At 40.8% G+C, this 18,990-nt stretch overlaps 2 protein-coding genes across 3 annotated transcripts; one reads left to right on the top strand and one right to left on the bottom strand.

Moving 5' to 3' along the window:
• Nucleotides 1-387: 387 nt before the first annotated feature.
• On the bottom strand, nucleotides 388-9,077 carry LIAS (lipoic acid synthetase). The gene is made up of 11 exons (XM_035111913.3): nucleotides 8,971-9,077; nucleotides 8,441-8,613; nucleotides 8,190-8,283; nucleotides 7,503-7,583; nucleotides 5,830-5,986; nucleotides 5,141-5,198; nucleotides 4,895-5,023; nucleotides 3,380-3,525; nucleotides 2,472-2,542; nucleotides 2,109-2,220; nucleotides 388-851 (listed from the first exon to the last, which is right to left on the bottom strand). Exons 1-11 carry the CDS (start codon nucleotides 9,034-9,036, stop codon nucleotides 799-801), a joined length of 1,140 nt encoding a protein of 379 aa, XP_034967804.3. The 5' UTR covers nucleotides 9,037-9,077; the 3' UTR covers nucleotides 388-798.
• A 104-nt stretch (nucleotides 9,078-9,181) lies between these two features.
• RPL9 (ribosomal protein L9) lies at nucleotides 9,182-17,279 on the top strand. 2 transcript variants are annotated; one of them, XM_035111914.3, is made up of 8 exons: nucleotides 9,182-9,251; nucleotides 10,499-10,551; nucleotides 10,683-10,798; nucleotides 12,607-12,702; nucleotides 12,969-13,101; nucleotides 15,596-15,676; nucleotides 16,105-16,223; nucleotides 17,150-17,279. In XM_035111914.3, exons 2-7 carry the CDS (start codon nucleotides 10,506-10,508, stop codon nucleotides 16,209-16,211), a joined length of 579 nt encoding a protein of 192 aa, XP_034967805.1. In that variant the 5' UTR covers nucleotides 9,182-9,251; nucleotides 10,499-10,505; the 3' UTR covers nucleotides 16,212-16,223; nucleotides 17,150-17,279. The 2 variants fall into 2 exon arrangements, with proteins under 2 accessions (XP_034967805.1, XP_034967806.1); XM_035111915.3 differs by having other exon boundaries at nucleotides 9,237-9,515.
• Nucleotides 17,280-18,990: the final 1,711 nt, after the last annotated feature.

The raw sequence follows: 18,990 nt of genomic DNA, 5'->3' as shown, positions 1-18,990 counted from the left end.
GCATTGCCTCTTCAAGAGCAAGTGCTGCTGTGTAAATAAAGCTTCCATAAATGTTGTGTATGGTTCATATCCACATCTTGGAATTGCAACCTATTGGTGATAATGCTATCCCTATGGTTGCTAGCATACCTGCTGATGAGATCAAACTTTTCACAAAACAATGTTTAAATAGTGAAACACTAAGGGATGCTATCGATGCATGGTAAAATCCAGCCAGATTTAACCATATCTGTTTGATGGTAAAGGATGTGCTCTCTCAAAAATTGATACTGACAATTTGGACTGTGCCTCGTAATGTTTGCACATTGGCTTGTAGGATTTTTTAAAAAAATTGAAATGATAGAGTGTAAATATGGGTGCATACGAAGTTTGAAGAAATGCTGCACACTGTGTTCAGCTGTTTATTACTGGTATTACCTGCAAGGTATTTAAAATATGCATCTAACTCTTAATTTTCCCAATGGGTATATCTCATGGTGCAGTTATTCCTTCATATGTTAGAAAGCAGAGGTTTTGTAAGGTAGTTCTATACCACTTACTTAGAAATAAGCCCAACAAATCCCTTGGAACTTAATTTTGACTGTATTGGATTGCACTGTAAGCCATATAATACATATTAACATTTTTTAAACTACAGTAGAAGGTAGCAGAGTTCAGAAACAACCTGAATAATTCATGGCTAAGTTTAAATGCTTGCAGGGGCAACGACAATAAACAAAAGCATCTTGAATGTTCTTCCCTTTATTTGTGATGCTGCCATCTGGAATCCATTAGAGTTGCAGAGTTCTCCCTCACATTTCAGATGTCTTTCTTCTTCCTCTTCTCTACCAAATTCTTCAAGAAAAATTCACCTGCACAGGCAAAAAGAAAACATGCATCTATTTTAGCAGAGTAGCAAGCATCTTGTGACACTATTCTTTAGCCTGTATTGTAAGAAAGAAATGAACAGTAGCATCTACAGGAGGCAGCTGAAAAGAATCCTTGCTGCCTATTACTCTTTTAGCGCTGCAGGAATTAACTCTGTGTTAAACAAGTAAACTATTTCCCCCAGCATAAATCATCTCGGTTCTTAAAAGGTTTTAAATCTATTGTATCTTGTCTCTATCCCAGTGGTGTCCACACTTTTTTCAAAGATGGCCAGATTTGATGAAGTGAAAGGCTGTGAGGGCTGACCAAAGGGCCAACCAAAATTGTTAACCTTTTTTTAGGATTGAAGTTGAGGGTTTTTTTTGGATTTTACCCCAGGAAATAAACTGCCACAGGGGCCAGATTAAACCCTCAAAATGGACTTTGGACATGCCTGCTCTATCCTATTGCCATTTCTCCACTGGCATGAAAGAACATGGTACAAAATGAGTAACGTGATGGACTGCACCCCAGGCAACTCTCAACACATGAGACAAAATGCCTAGGCAGATTATCTGACTATTATGGAACAAATAACATTTTCTATAAATCATGCCTGTCCAGCTAGTCTTCAAAAGTGGCATGATTCAGTTGCACTGACGTTTAGGATTAGTGTTAGTGCAAGTAGATTCCACCCCAGTGCTCCACATACAATTCTATGCCATGCCCAAATCTGTTCCGGAGGGTTGGGAGAACTCCAGAAAAGGTTTAAGGGACGAGGGGAGGGAGACATAGAGAGAGGGAATGTTCTGTTGTCCAAGGAAAAATCCTTGTGCTGCACTCATGGAACATTTTGCTTTGTGTTACACTGAATAAAACCCAATGCCTGTACATATAAAACTAAAGGTCTATTGCACTTGCCAATAAGGGGAGGGGGCAAGTTTAAACTGAAGTTTGCATAAACTTATGTTGTTTGTTGTTGTTTAGTCGTGTCCGACTCTTCGTGACCCCATGGACCAGAGCACGCCAAGCACTCCTGTCTTGCACCGCCTCCCGCAGTTTGGTCAGACTCATGTTGGTAGCTTCGAGAACACTGTCCAACCATCTCATCCTCTGTCGTCCCCTTCTCCTTGTGCCCTCAATCTTTCCCAACATCAGGGTCTTTTCCAGGGAGTCTTCTCTCGATCTGTCCTTCCAGTGAGCACTCAGGGCTATATATAAACTTATATAGTCCAGCTAATCTAGCAAACTATGCATCTCACCTGCTTTGTAGGAGGAACGCACAAGAGGCCCACTTGCGGTGTAATGAAACCCAAGATCATTTCCTACGTTTTCCCAATGTTTAAATTTCTCAGGAGTAATGTATTCTTCGACCTGGATAGAAGAATACATTTTCATCATGATCCAGTCATTTCAAAAAGCATATATCCCTAACTTTAGCAAGCAAAGACTATAACATCCACATCTAAATTGTACATGGATCTGTGTTCCAAAAGAAATTGAGGCTGGCATAATTGCCTCACCTTAAGATTCCCATCCCAGAAGGCATATCGCAAGTCACTTTCAGCCTTCAATCCAGGAAATGTGATATATTTTCAAACAATAAACTTCCAGTACAATTTTACCTTTAAATGGCGCTTTGTGGGTTGCATGTATTGTCCCAAGGTCAAACAGTCTACGTCAGCCTCACGTAATACTATAAAAATTAAACGTATATCTAGTGAATGGCAGAAATATAGTATAGCATTGTTTATTCTCCCAAACCTCACTAGTGCTTGTTTTTAAGTAGCACATTTAAGATGGCAGATAAAGTATGTTTGTTAAAACTGCCAGGTTTAACTCCCTAAATGAGGAAGAAAAAAAAACTGTATCAAAAGTTAAGAAAGAGACCCCAAATGAAAACTCCAATCAGCTTGCCCCATATCTGAACTCAATATACAGGATTGAGTTTGCTTTAAGGAGTGAGCCTCAGAAATTGTGAATGGACAGCTTAGCATATGGCTATTGGAATAACATGCTCCAAAACTCAGCTATGGTCCCTACACAGCTTACAGTCATGGGAAAAAGAAAGTGCACCCTCTTTGTTGCAATGGCCCATTCAAAATCCAGACCTCAATCCAATTGAAATACTGTGCGGGACCTTAAGAGAGCTGTGCATAAACAAAGCCAGAAAACCTCACTGAACTGAAACAATGTTGTAAAGAAGAGGGGACCAAAATTCCTCCAGATGTGAGAGGTGGATAAAGTCCTACAGAAAACAATTACTTCATGTTATTGAATCATAAGGTGCATTTAGTTTTTCACACATGACTCTTCCATTTTGGCTTTATTTCTGTTAAATCATGACACAGTGTAATATGTCATGTGTTGTTGTTCTTCCGAGGTAGTATTTACCTAACTTTAAGACCTACTAAGGAACAGGTGATTGTTGCTATGTCTTCGTATGTAAAACTACAGAATTCAAAGAGGGCACACTTTCTTTTTCCTTGAATCTGTGAATCATGGCCTCTATCCACACAAAATCCTGACTTACATTTCAATGTGTTGTATATTTGTTCATCTGTTTCACCAAGACCAAGCATGATGGATGTTTTAGAAATGACATCAGGCTGAACTTTCTTAGCATGCTTCAAAACACTGAGGGACTGGTCGAAGTTAGCCCGAGGATCCCGAACTTTTCTTTAAGAAAAGAAATAGTAAAAAAATAATGAGCATAACAAGAATGGATCTTAACAAAATAAAAAAATCCTTCCAGTAGCACCTTAGAGACCAACTAAGTTTGTTATTGGTATGAGCTTTCGTGTGCATGTACACTTCTTCAGATACTTTTCACACGAAAGCTCATACCAATAACAAACTTAGTTGGTCTCTAAGGTGCTACTGGAAGGAATTTTTTTATTTTGTTTCGACTACGGCAGACCAACACGGCTACCTACCTGCAACAAGAATGGATTTTGTTATACCTCTGAAAAACCTTCTGCAGAACCCACTTGGATTATATGAGGAAGAATACACAGATCAAGAATACCTTCTCAAACATTTAACTGAAAACTCATTCAGAGTTACTGGATTGAAAGGGTAACAGGAATTTGGCAATACCCATCAAAACAACAACAAAACTAGCCTTATCAGAAAGATGGTCAGATACTGTATTGTCATATAGTAGTTCCATAATCTGCCTTTTAAAACTGCTTCCAAAGGTTTGTGTGTGTGTACACACAATGTTTCTTTTCTCTTTATAACATTAGCTTCAATGTGTATCGGGTTGAACAACATCACCCTTGCTCTGAGAAAAATATTCAAAAAATATTCAAAAGAATGACAGAGAGAACAACACTCTCTATGATGGGTGATATCCCCATTTAATCAAAGCGGGGCAACTACTGCAAGTTATTTTTTTCACCTGCATAAGCAGACAGATGTCTTGGTATGAATGAGTAGTGCATGTGATCTGATTTATGACAAGCCTATGAACAGCAAAACATGAATCTAGGAACAATTCTCAATCCACTTAAATATTTGGCTTTTACAAAAGGCATTCATTGTGCTGACAATCATAAAACTAACTTCCAGGGATCAATCCTTGAAGGACTATGTAAAACATGAAATGTCAGTTTGGGGTGAGGCACGCCCAGGTTAATCACTACCACTGCAGTTTGCTTTCATTTGATGGCAAAGCATACATTTAATATGACCAGTAAATAGCTAGAGTATAGAGAGGCTCATTCTGATAAAATCTGAGAACTGTAATTATACGAAGCAAAAAGAGGTTCTTAAACATGTCTAAACAACACAGTACAGCTGCAGTGACACTAAGGATGCAGAATAAGTCTTCTGGGCAAGCACCATTCTGTGGGACCCCACTGTGAACAGAACACAAAATCAGATTCACTACTTCGTCTTCAACAAGCAGAAAATGGCTTAGCACTAATGCAGGCAGACTGCCAGTCCCTCCTAATAGCATCTTCATGGAGCCATCTCTTAAATTAAAATAGTCTGCTCTCACAAATCTTATTTTACTCTATCAGTATATATCACCTTTCATCACCTCTGCAATTCTGGAACTGTTTCCACATTGTGAGCATAGACATCGAGCCCTGACAGAGCAACCGTCTCCACAGCTTTCAGGTCACCTCTGAAATCAGGAGTTAAGCATTCCACGAGAATTTTGGGATTCCTGAGAAACAGGGGTTGAAAAAAACAAAACAAAAGTGCAATGTGGTCAGTTGAAAGCTGCATTAACCTTGCCCCAAAAGCAATCCATTTATTTTTTTTTCTAATATTCACTCCTTACCTTTCTTTTAAATGTGATACAGTCTTTGCAAAGTGTGCTGCTCCACCATCTGAAACATCTAATAATAGAACACGGCAGTTATTTTACAGGCAGAACAAATATCTACTTTTACATACCGGTAGCTATAGTGGTGTTGTGGATGCATATGTGTAAATTTAATGCCTGCAAATATTAACTAATATCATCTGCACAGCTTACAAATACCTTAGATGAGATTTCTGCATACATCATAACTGTATTTTCTTTTGGGGGAGGGGTCTTTTTTGTAAATAATTTTTATTTGACCTTAAGAAGATATAAATATATAACAAAAGCAATTAAAAACCCATATAGAGATTACTCTGAATCTCAGGACACCCCCATCCCCTCCATGGGTCCTAATGACAATGTTTACAACTGCATATCAATTAGTAATCCACATTTCTTATCCATCTAAATTGTCCATATTTTTTGTTACTTTACAAGTGTGGTTAAAATCCTGCTAATGTTTTCATCTGCTTACAATGGTCTCCTAAATATATTATAAATGTTTCCCATTCTTTTTTGAAGTCCTCTTGGTTTCTGAGCTTCCCAGTTAATTTTGCCATTTTAGCATGCTCCATCAACTTGGTTTCCATTCTTCCTTGGTTGGAATCAGCATAACTGTATTTTCAATAGCAGCCAAAAATATAAAGTTATACAGTACTTACCATCTCTGTCCACAGAGGTCAATACAACATAATCCAGCCCCCATTCAGCAATTGCTTTCGCTGTGTTATATGGCTCTTCGGGATCTAATGGAGGGGGACTTCTTGCTGTCTTCACTGAGCAAAAGAGACAGCCTCTTGTACAAGTGTCCCCCATCAGCTGAAACAGGAAGCAATTGGTTTTTTTAAAAAAATAGTAATAATAATAATTCAAGAACATTCTATAATGAATATTAAAAGAATCTCAACAGCTCAGCCAGCAGATGAGAAAGAAACTATTATATACTCCAGAACTACTCTGAGCAACAGATGATACATGGAGTCTGAGACCCACATAACCTCTTGCGTCCTAGTATGGCCGAGTACAAGCAATGCCCTGAGACAACAGCCTGGTGGGTCCATCTTTTTAAAACCACAGTTCAGATTAAACTCTGAGTTAATGTGAATGAACAACATTCTAGTACAGGGGTCGGCAAGGTTCACAGGCCATGGGCTGGATCACTCCCACAGAGATTGTCTGTGGGCTGGACTGGCGCAGCGTGATGCCAGAAATCGCGTCTGCGCATGTGCAGATACCAGAAATCGCATTTGTGTATGCCCAGACGCCGAAAATCGCACATGCGCAGAAGCGATTTTTGGCATTTGAACATGCGCAGACGCGATTTCTGGCACCGCTTGGCGAGTCCCTGTTCTGCGCTGGCTTAGTGCAGCACGAGGGGGACTCGTTGAGCGGGTGGCTCAGTTCAGGGGCGGTTCATGGGCCAGTAAAACGGTCTTTGTGGGCCGCATCCGGCCCATGGGCCACACGTTGCCGACCCCTGTTCTAGTACATGCAGCTCACTCCTCCCCTTCCCCCTCCTTAAGTGTGCCAAGGAAGAAACAAGCCAAAGCCTGGCTTGTCTTTACATGCATAATTCTGCCCCCCCCCCAACAAACCACAATGGTACATCAAGGTTTTCTTGTAACTGCAAGCTAGCCTCTGGTTTGTTTCTTCCTCCATGGAGGAGAAAGGGGAGGAGTAACTCATTGTTTTAGCTATGGCTTAGTATTATCTGCTCTCTGAGCACAGACGAAAACAGCAGGAAATTCCCCCAATTTTCATATTAATAGTTTGACACCAATAAGGGCAGGCAGGGAAAGGAAAGGAAATCACCTAGATGGGCAACACTGAATGACATTTACTGTGAAATGGTCCTTGCAGCCAGTTCTTATATTAACACAGCAGAAGGGCTGCAGCAGCCAAATAATTGCACACAGCTCCAGTAACTGATTTAAATAGGAAGATCATGTCAAAGGCAAAGTGGTTACTCCCCCAAGGCAGCACCACACCACCCTGGGACCACATATTATGGGGTGCAGCCATGCTATATGCACCTCTCCATGTGGTCTGCTTGCTGGAATACCATGAGATGAGACTCCGCAAGAGCAACCCAGTCAGATGGGTGGCATAGAAATAAAATCATCATCACCATCATTTTCCAGATAATGTACAAGGCACCCTTAGAGCCCTGGTTGCACAACTGCTTTCTAGAACGACAAAAGCAAAGACAAGCAGTCCCTCTCACTCCATTCCCTTTATTATCTGCTAATACCTCTAAATAATACACAAGACAAAGATCAGACAATTTGGATGTGCTGTCCGCAATAAGACCATCAGTTGTCAGTGGTCAGCTTACCATTATAGTCGCTGTAGCAGTAGCATACTTGCCCCCTCCCCAGCACTCTCCAATGTTTGGGCAACGTGCTTCCTCACACACCTACGGGCAACGAAACAGTTATTAACACTGTAAGAAGGGCATAATGGGCATTGGCTACAAGAAGTCTCACCATTGTAAAGCTAATGATGAGGTAAGTACTACTGTTATAATGAAAATTATTTCACATGGCAGTACCTAATAAGGGTTGTTGTTGTTTTTTTGGTCCATCTGGCATGCATGTTGGTACAACCCTGCTGTGCTCTCAAGCTGTTCGGGGGGGGGGGGTCTATCTGAAGAAGTGTGCATGCACACGAAAGCTCATACCAATGACAAACTTAGCTGGTCTCTAAGGTGCCACTGTAAAGAATTTTTTATATTTTGTTTTGACTACAGCAGACCAACACGACTACCTACCTGTAAGAAAACAATGTGATACCATAATGACTACTCCAGTGTAAGCTCCTATTGTAAGTGAGTGAGGCATCATCACTGGAAACAAAAGAAAAGTCTTCTAAATGCAACAGATAGGCTCTAAACCTATGGAAGCGAGTCCACTGCAAAGTATTTTACTTTTAAGTAAGTGTGCCTATGATGGGAAATTTAATTGCAAAAACAACACTGAACAACACAGTAAATCATCTGGTACAATACAGGCATTTGAATTACCGTGTGGAGATTTAAATTTCTCAATGAATTCTTCAATTTGTTATAATTTTTTCCAATTGGAATTTCCGTTTTCAGCCATGGAGGAAGTCGCAGCCTAAAAAAACCAAAAGCAATACTGTACTTATTTTGCTTTAGCAGGTAGGCTAATGTTTGTAAGTCTGAGAAATTAACTGACTTTCCACACAGCTAACCTATTTTGCAAACACATCATTCTACTCATTCTAATGAAGTTATTAAGTTGTTTTAAATACCTTTCTCCTTTCTGACGCTTTAATTCACCTTTATAGTCTGCCCACTTTGTTTTGTCTGAAAGTTCTCCAGACATAAAGTCTTGCAAATCGGGTCCATTTTGCAAAAGTCCCTTCTGTTCCTCTGGCAATGAGCTTGATGCTCTCGACTGTTTGTGCCAATTGCTTTCACAGGTCTAGGAAAAAGTATTTGCACTTTTATTTTCAAATATCACATTTCCAAGTAATTTTTATATATATAAAAAAATCAAAAGTTACAACACAGCTTTGTCCCCTGCTATCTGTGCACATATTTCCAACTTGACTAATCTCTCCTTCGCCTAGCCTACCTCGCAGGGATGTTGGGCGAGGAGAACCACGCACATCGCCTTGCGCTCGGGGGGGGGGGGTTAAAGGGGCCTATAAATGCCATAAACAAGTACAGTACTGTAAATAAATGATAATATTGGGAGCAGTGATTCCCCCTGAGAGAAGGTACCAGGGAAAAGGGCTCCACACATGCCTATCCCTCCGCCGCCCCCCCATATACTCACCAGCCTCCCGAGTGACGTCAGCCTCCTCAGGTTCTCCCGGGGGAAGCCTAGGTGGAGCAGAGCCATGTCGCCTCGGCCCCGACTCCTTCCTCAGGCTCGATGAACTCGGCGCTCGCCCACCTTCCCCTTCCCTCCTGCCGTTTCGGCTCGGAGACGATTGCTCTTGCCTCCCTGCGCATTTGACGCTCCGCCCACGGAACGCGCTGCCGTCACACCGCACGGGGTTCAAGACCGTGGTGACGTACGACGCTCTTCCTTTCCTCCTCTCCGCGAACAGAGAGGTGAGGCCCGGCTTTCTTTTTCCTTGCGAGGTGGGGGGCGGCATCCAGCTCCATCCGGGGCGCCGCGGCTGCCTCTTGTCCCGAGCGCCCCGCGGAGGCCGCGGGCAGGGCTCAGAGAGTGAAACGGGTGTCGCTCCTAGGTTGGGTTCGGCGGGGGCTCCTGAGAGGGAGGCCTAGAAGCAGCCGCCCCCTTCCCCTCAACAGCTTTGCCCTCTATCTCGCGCGTGCCCCGGCTTCGTGTGCGCCTGCGTAAACTGATGCCGGGTAAGGGGGGGGGTCTCGTTTCTACGGCGCGCGCCGAAGCCGTCGCTTTCATTTGGGCACCGAGCGCGCTTCGTTCGACGAGGAGGCGGCTGAGCTGCGGAATCCGCCGCATTTTGCTTCCCGCAGCTAGCCTTCGAAGGCTGCTTTCGTGGCAGAGATCATTTCAGCGCAAAACTGCACGGCTGCTTTCTCAACATTGGGACCCCAGATGTTTTTGATGCTGGATTACAACTCCCATCACGCTTTTCCACTGGCTGTGCTGGCTGGGAATTATGGGAGTTGTAGTTCAACGACGTCTAGGGACCCAAGGCCGAGAAAGGCTGCAGGTTTCCCAGAGCTTGCCGGTTTTGCTTCCTGCCTTCTGCAATAATATACAGTGGATGTTTGTTTGTTTGGTCATGCCAGGGAGTTCTCGCTAGGCCTGGGAAGTTTAAGCCAGGGTGGCTGTCCAGATGTTGCTGCAGTTCTCATTATTATCTCTTGCCATCGGACATGCAAGTAACATCTGGAGTGCCACAGGTTAGCCACCCTTTGTAGAAACACTATGTGAAGAGGAGCATGCTTTTTATATTTCCTTTGAGATTGATAATAGGAGTGGGAAGTGATGGTGGCAGGGGAAAGTACTGGTTAAAGCAAAGTTTATAGGTATGTTACATGAACACTCCCTGCACTCCTCCCGGGGATGGAAAGGGGTTGGGTTAACCTCCAGTTTGCTAGTATGTAAAACTGAATTACGTTGTCGTGAAATGATGCATGTCTAAAAAGTGTGTCACCAACATGAAAAGTTTGGAAAGCTCGGTTCAGAGTTAGAAACCTTTTGCGGAGTCAATGCAGTTGATCATAACATAGTTTTAGTAATATTCTTCTTAAGCATCTACAGTAAATGGATGTTAAAGCCACAACACAAGGGACTGTGCCTTTGTTGCAAAATGAGATCAGTATCATGTTAAACTTGCAGTTTTTCATTTTGTTTTTCCTGTTAGATTTAAAATGAAGACCATTCTCAGCAACCAGACTGTCGACATCCCAGAAAAAGGTATGTGCATCCACTTGGATGTTTTTATTTTTAGTTATACCATACCCCCCCCAAATACCCCCAAGTCTTTAATGTTCTTATCACATGCAGTTGCCGTATGTTGTACTTAATGTTTTATTATCTCCATCCAGTCGAGGTTCGTTTGAAGGGACGGACAGTTATTGTCAAGGGCCCCAGAGGAACCCTGCGAAGGGACTTCAATCATATCAATGTGGAACTATCTCTCTTGGGAAAGAAACGCAAGAAGGTGAGCAATTTGTGGATGTTGTGAGTGTTACTGTGTATCTCATGTTCTGCTGACAAGGGAAGCTGTTGGCCCTGTGCAATGTTTTCAGATTGCATGTTAGCTTTGTATTGTCAGTACTGTACTGTAATGGTTGCTGGGTTCTATGGCTAGAATTACTGTACACGTTTGCTGGTAGATATGTCAGTTGTGAAGCACTGCAGTTGGCTGTGGAAAAGCAGTAGGTGGGAGGTGGGACTTAATCCTTTCCTTTCCATTTTTTCTCTCTTTACAAACCACCTCCAAGCTGCTTTTCTTTGCTATACAGCAGATATGGATCTGGGACACTTTCTGCTGAGTGGAGAGTTGTGCAGGGAAAGTGGCAGGCAGAAAGGCTTAGTATCTGTTTACTGGTTTTCAGTGCTTTGGAGCAGACCTGTGTATTGTAAAACATGTAATCTTAGGCTTTTGAAAAGTGATGCATGTACATATTTAAGATTCATATATAGTTGTTTACAGAAGTTTCCAAGCAGTATATTGAGACAAAAGGTGCTTTGGGGTGTTTGGGGGGGGGTGCTTTGTCTGATTAATGAACCTCTTGCATATGATGCTTCAAGTGCGAGATTTCCAAAGGATGTTGTTGCATCCTTCAGTACAGCCAGTCAGTCTGCAAGAAAAAATTGTCCCCTGTTTCATGTTTCAGGTGCAAAAATGTATGTGGCTGATTCGTGTTAAAATAAACGATGATGATAGGCAGTGGACTAGATCAAGACATTTGGTGCTATTAGAGCTATTAATTAATAAATTGTAGCAATACTAACACACGCCAGCAGGTTCCCAATCTCTGTTAATTGTTGTGTTTTAATTAAGAATAAATTGGAGCCCTGAACTAGCCTTTCTTGTATTAGCAAATGTCAAAGGTGTTTTGTCTGTGGTTTATTGTTCACTGAATTTTAGTTTTTGGTGTAATTAACAGGACATGTCTCTTGGCAGTGAATGTGCACCATTCACTTTTCAGAATGGTAAAATATTTGTGTATTACTCCCATTATATGGGAGGCAAAGTGTACTGACAGTAGTCCACTTGTACTGTACTCCAAATGTGAGTCCTGACATAGCCAAAACAGTATCTTCATTCACAAGAGCAGGCATCCCCAAACTGCGGCCCTCCAGATGTTTTGGCCTACAACTCCCATGATCCCTAGCTAACAGGACCAGTGGTCAGGGGTGATGGGAATTGTAGTCCAAAACATCTGGAGGGCCGAAGTTTGGGGATGCCTGCACAAGAGGAACTTAGGGCAGCAGCTCCAAGGTTTGCAGTACAGTTGTACCTTGGAAGTCAAACACATTCATACAGATATTGTAATGTGTGAACTGAGTAAATACAGTTAAATATTAAATGCAGCTGCTGTTAAAGTGCTGGGTGTTCCATCAGTTTGTACTCAAGAAGATGAAGGTAATTATATGAAAAAGTTAATGTCTTGTGTCAACCTGGCCTCAGTTTCCCTAAAGTGGTAGCACTTCCTTTAAAACTCTCTCTCTCTCTCTCTCTCTCTCTCTCTCTCTCTCTCTCTCTCTGTGTGTGTGTGTGTGTGTGTGTGTGTTGCAGATACAAGAAACACATGTAGCAATGTTGACTTGGCAGATGAGGATAGCAGTACTACTTGATCATTTGATAAATATATAGAAATTGGAAATAGTCATATTTGCTGGTGTGGAAATTCATTAATCTAATGAAACTTAATTCTTGTAATGTTTACACGGAAAACTTGTTTTATACTTGGAAATGAGCAGCCTGTTTTTATACACTTCTTTGTTTTTTCATTTCCGTAGCTGCGTGTTGACAAATGGTGGGGTAACAGAAAGGAGCTGGCAACAGTCCGCACAATTTGCAGTCACGTGCAAAATATGATCAAGGGTGTCACATTGGTAAGTTTCCAGTGGGAATTTGCTATTAAGTGACTTCATCTTTGCAGCTACACTACAGAGTGCCTGGGGAAACCCAGCCAGATGGACAGGGTATAAATAATAAATTTTTATTATTATTATTATTATTATTATTATTATTATTATTATTATTATTATTAATGTACTATTTGGAGCAGAAAGTGCTTTAAGAGTTGGTGTGGACAAAAAACACTTAAGTTTCTCTTCTCCCCCCCCCTGTGTTTGATTTTAAATGTGTATGATTCCAGGGCTTTCGTTACAAGATGAGGTCAGTGTACGCTCACTTCCCCATCAACGTGGTTATCCAGGAGAATGGCTCACTTGTGGAAATCCGTAACTTTCTTGGGGAGAAGTACATCCGTCGGGTGCGCATGAGGCCAGGTAAGGAGCTAGTTATTGTAGCAATATCTGTTACCAAGCTTGATATAAGAATTGGGGAGTGGGTAGTCACACCTATGCTTCTAATCAATCCTATAATATCCGAAAACCTGTATTTTTCCAAACAAGTTGTTTGTACCATATGATAACTGAAAAAAAGCTTGCAGAATCAGATACTTGTCTTTCGGAGTTCTGCCTCGCTCTGGATTACCTCCATTTTTCAAGTTAAAAGTATTTTGAAAATGCAAAATTAATAAGCACTAATCTGTAAAAATAATTGTGATAATGTGACCCCATTAAATTTCTGTAACAAGAAAACCTCCCAGCACTGGTTTCATTCCTGCTACAGAAGCACACGTTAATGGGCATGTGTTACAATAATTGTGTCTTGCATGTCATGTGACTTCAGGAAGAAACCCACAGAAAACTCATTTTCCCATGCTACTGATGTAGGAACTTAATATCCCATTAGACTAGTTAAGATGGTATTTTAAGTTTGGGAGTTTTATGATGGAATATGGACAAATTAAAGTACTGTACCTTGTTTTTTATAAATGATTTTTATTAATTTTTCATTAATAATACTCCAATTGATACAATACCAAATCTTGCCACATCATAATACAAATAATAAAGCCAATTATACATTCCAAAGTATATATTTTAGGTGACTTCCCATGTTCTGGCTGACCAGAGAAATTTTTTATTCCTTGTTCCTGTTTCTTCTCTCTTGTTTATTCCCAATATAACAGTTCCGATCTTAATCCTTTATCTTATTTTAGCAGCCACTGGTGTGAGACTTTCAGTCGTTTTTAACAGATCTGTATGTATATTAACATGCAAGAGGGATTTTTATCCTATAGTGTTTGTCCTTCCTGTTAATTATTTTCAGTGCAGCCCCCCTTCAGGGACCCCTTTTGTATAAGCTATAAAAGCTATATAAAAGCTTATTCCACACAAAAAAAATCCATTATTATTTTAGGTGTCACAATATGAACTAGAAAATGTTAATTTGTTTTATAAAATGTATGCTAAAAACACCTAGTCTTACTATACTTTATCTACTCTCAATGTATTGCATTACCATCAATGCAAAATGATGGTAAAGCTTCCTAGTGAGCAGCGCTAAATTGACTTCCACTAACCACTAGGACAGTGGTTCATCTGGGCTGGCTTCCAGCTTTCCTTTGTTTCTGCCATTTTATCCCAAACTGAAAACATACATGATCATGTCTCTGGACAGAGTCCCTTCATATCTTCTAACAAGCTGATATCTTGCCAGTTCTAATTAGAGCCCTCCACAGAGGTCCGCGTCACAAAGCATCAAATTCTAAAGTTCTTGTAAAGTCCCTCTTGCATTCCGTTTAATTAATTTAATCTTTCTTAATGAGGCTTGCCAGATCATGAAGTAGCAAGTATAAGAAGGAAAAGAAAAGCTCACATCACGTGACAAATTAAAGTACCTTGAATTGTGCAGCAAAGCTACAAGAAGTTACTGTAGATGCTGAATCAACTGGTAGAATGTATTCATATGGGACAGCAAGCTTAAGCATTCTTCCTGAGATAATGCCTTCTGAGCAATGGGCAGCTTTGTGGGTTCAAGATTGTATTGGGTAGAAGGTTGCACCCATTTTTTCAGATGATGCTGGCAAAGAGTTATCCATGCCTCTGTCTTCGTATCTGAAGAAGTGTGCATGCACACAAAAGCTCATACCTATGACAAACTTATTTGGTCTCTAAGGTGCTACTGGAAGGATTTTTTATTTTTTTTATTTTTTGACTACGTCAGACCAACACAGCTACCTACCTGTAATCTGTCCTCAATGTTAAAGTCTCGGTCACAATAATAAGTTGCATTCAGAGCTACAAATGTGATGGCTGCATTGGGCAGAACCCCATCAGCAATGAGTGCCCACTTCCTTCAGGCCTGTTGGTCTTAGTAATGTGCTATGTGTGTACAGGATGCAATTTACATGGGTGACACTGTGGTCTAAACCACTCAGCCTCTTGGGCTTGCCGATCAGAAGGTCGGCGGTTCGAATCCCTGTGACGGGGTGTGTACCTGTTGCTCTGCCCCAGCTCTTGCCAACCTAGCAGTTCGAAAGCACACCAGTGCAAGTAGATAAATAGGTACCGCTGCGGCAGGAAGGTAAATGGCGTTTCCATATGCTCTGGTTTCCATCACTGTGTTCTGTTGTGCCAGAAGCGGTTTAGTCATGCTGGCACATGACCCGGAAAGCTGTTTGTGGACAAGCGCCGGCTCCCTTGGCCTGAAAGCAAGATGAGCATCACAATCCCATAGTCACCTATGATTGGACCTAACCGCCCAGGGGTCCTTTACCTTTTTTTTACAGTTTACAATAGTAAGGGATTGTGACTAGATAGCTGAGATATTCATATAAGTATGCAAATGTATGTGTTCTGTTTTTAAAAATTATGGACTTGTATGAGAAAGATAAATTTATCTGATTGGAGAAATGTGTGCTTTTTTTTTAAGGGGTCAACTGTGCAGTATCGCAAGCCCAGAAGGATGAACTGATACTTGAAGGAAATGACATTGAATTGGTATCTAACTCTGGTATGTCAGTTAATTACTGTATTGTGGAAATAATGGTTTTACTTTGATGTGGTCCATAAAGATGCAACAACTGCCATTTAGTTCAGCTTGCATTATCTGTATACCACTAAAACATTGGAAAACTTACTTTAAATAATGTCTAAAGTTAAAAGAGACGCTGATTTTGTTGCAGTGTGCTTAGTAAGGCTAAACAAGGTTAGTTGTTTTGTCTTCCATAGTCTGTTGCTATTGTTTATCCAGCAACAAATAGGAACAAGTGTTGGTAATGGGACAGGAGAAGTTTGACTTGACAGTGAAACTACCTAGCTTGATTTGAAGTTAGCAGTATCTGTCCTGGTTCTTGTTCAATTGGCTTGTTTGATTCAATTGGGAAGATGCAATTGCTTTGTTAGGTCAGTCTTGCTTAAATTGTCCTTTCTTTGTTACAGCTGCCTTGATTCAGCAGGCCACCACAGTCAAGAATAAAGATATCAGAAAATTTTTGGATGGCATCTATGTCTCTGAGAAGGGAACAGTACAACAGGCAGATGAATAAAACTATAAATAGGTTTGTGTTCTTTTCACATGGAACAGATGGTGTATTCTGTAAAGGACCGAGTTTTACCATATAGGCTGGAGAGTGAGATCTTTTATTTGGAAGAAGATTTTTGGTATCCAAAATATCACGGAAGTTGTTATGCAGCAGAAATCCCTGGTTGAAATCTTGTCTTGGCCACACTGGGTTACACTGTAAGACTAGCTTGGAATTTTAAAAGGAGCATATATTTTTTCTTTCTTTCCAATGGAAGCCATTTGTATTCAAAGTGCATCCCCAGCTCCTTGAATGCAAACTGCTTTCTCTGCAGAGCAGGGGAAATGCTCCAATCTTAGGAGCAGGTTCCCTTCTGTAGAGACTCATTGCACTAGCCGAATCCAGGTTTCTCCGCTCCAACTGAGAGGAGCCAGCGTAGCAGCTGCTGCACCATGTGGCTTGTAATGGGAAGACCACAAAGTCTTCCAGCTTTGGATCATGTTTTCTGATTAAAAGGGAGTTTGGCTGAGTAAAAGCTAAGTAACTTTGTAGACTTGAATTGTCTTTCTGAACACTAGAAATAAATTGTGTTTTTTAAAAAAATATATGCTGCCTTTCTTCTGCAGAATCATTACTCATGGTGGCTTGCAATATATAAAATAAAATTTTCATAAAACCAGTGATATAAAACAACCAAGCAAGGAAACAGGAGGAGCAGGTGTTAGGGGTCTAGTGGTTCAAAATCTTAGGCTGCAGACTTGGATGATTTCTGCTTCATATTTGCACGTCACGTGAATTTTTGATGATTAATCTCAACATTCTCCCATTATTGGAATGTGTAGTAACTTTTAAACCATAGTTCTCATGTTATTTTGGAGGTGCTTGTAAGGGGATTGCAGTTGTAAAATGTTATTTAAAGCTTTAGTTGTTTTTTAATAATCTGATCTGTTTCATTGTTTCAGATCCTAAATTGACAACCAGGGCACAAAGCAGCAAGGCATGCAGCAAGGCTTCGATTCACATCAGGATTTGGCTGTATGAACCAAACAGTTTCACATTGTTTGGAGAAAAATTAAACAACATATTTCAGTATTTTATGTTTTGTCATTGAGCTTTCAGCCATTCTAACACTTTGGTTTCCAGCATAAGCATTAAATAGCTTATTAATTAAATATATTAATTAATTAATCTGGAACAGTAAACTCTGAAAATGGATTAAATCTTGTTAAGAAGTCTGCTCAGTGTTTAAAACATTTCCATCCCACTTGTAAGCCAAAGAAGCTCCTAGAGTAGCTTATGCAAGAGCAATTAAAAACAAGGTAAAAACAAGCCAGTCCCTGCAGTAAGACATACAACAAATGATATCAGACGCAACTTCTTAGTAGTTCTTAATGCCCACCTGGAATGCAATGGTCTGCTCAGTCCTTCACAATGGGTGCTATCCCATTCTACTTGGTGGAAGGCATCTGTCATGAGGGAAGGAGGCATTTTTGGCAGTTCATCTTCCCCTGCTGTCCAGCATACCCCCCCCCCAAAAAAAAACCACCTCCAGAACAGATTGGGGGCAGATGGCACAGCTATAGATTTATAGGATTTTTATATTTATTGATTTATATTTATATAAATATTTATATTTATAGTATTTATAGGAGGAATAAATAATCTGTTCACTAGCAAGCAGCTTCCATCAGCATAGAAAATACTCGATTATCACCCAATATAAAAACTCAGTAAGTGGTTATCAGGTTGTGTTTTTTAGTGTTTCTTCATCACATGGTATAATACTTGAGTGTCTCTAACAAACTTTACATTGAAATGGATGGAATAGTTGTCAGTTTGGAAGCCATTTCATCTCTGACAACGGCCTAGCAGTTTTTACCTTTAGGGAGGAGACATTGCCAATAGGCTAATAATAATAATAATAATAATATAATAATAATAATAATATTATAATAATTTTATTTATACCCCGCCCTCCCCAGTCAAAACCGGGCTCAGGGCGGCTCACACCAATAAAAATACAATAAAACATAAAAAGCAATTAATTGAAATACAGACCAAAATACAGTATTAAAATTTAAAATGCAGCCTCATTTCAAGTAGTCCACAAATTCAAGCCATGAGGGAGGAAAAACACAGGGGTCAGACTAAGTCCAACCCAAAGGCCAGCCTAATGCTAAGATGTGGGTTTAATCAGATGTTTCTTTGGAGTCAGTCACACTGACCAAATGGACATCCCTCAAAAAGGTACTTCTGTCTTGAAGCAGTAGAGTCGAATACAAAAACCTAAGAATGCCTTTAATGTCCTGGTTGCATCAAATGATAACTGCTTGGTTGTTTTTTCCCAGCGATTACCCTCAAACTTGGTAATACTGGTTTTTAAACAAGGATGCATAATGGTTCATTTTTTAAAAAAGAATTAGTAACCCTCCTGAAAGTTGGAGGAGGTGAGTGGAAAACAACAGCCAAACCGATGTTCGTTTTACTGCCGTCTCATGAAAATAAGCATCTGCATGTATGAAAGTGGGGGTGGGGGGGTGGGAAACAATTTTTTTTTGCCCATGAATCATTCCCTCTCATCCAACACCCTGGGAGTCAGGTGCAAACACACTGATGCAACAGGTTGCAATAGAGATCCTTTTTTTCCAGACCTGATCATGGCATCAAAGGGACATTTTTGCAAGTGGTCCACAGCACATAGGGAAAGCGTGAACAACCTTTTCCCTCATCAGCTGCCTGCCAAAACAGCCATGTGCACTTCATTTAGGGTGGGGGTGGGGAGGTACCTGTTAGAGCCGAAATT

Source organism: Zootoca vivipara, chromosome Z1 (assembly GCF_965207765.1).
Source record: "Zootoca vivipara chromosome Z1, rZooViv2.hap1.1, whole genome shotgun sequence".
Classification (NCBI taxonomy): domain Eukaryota; kingdom Metazoa; phylum Chordata; class Lepidosauria; order Squamata; family Lacertidae; genus Zootoca; species Zootoca vivipara.
This window is presented reverse-complemented; position numbering and strand designations above follow the sequence as displayed.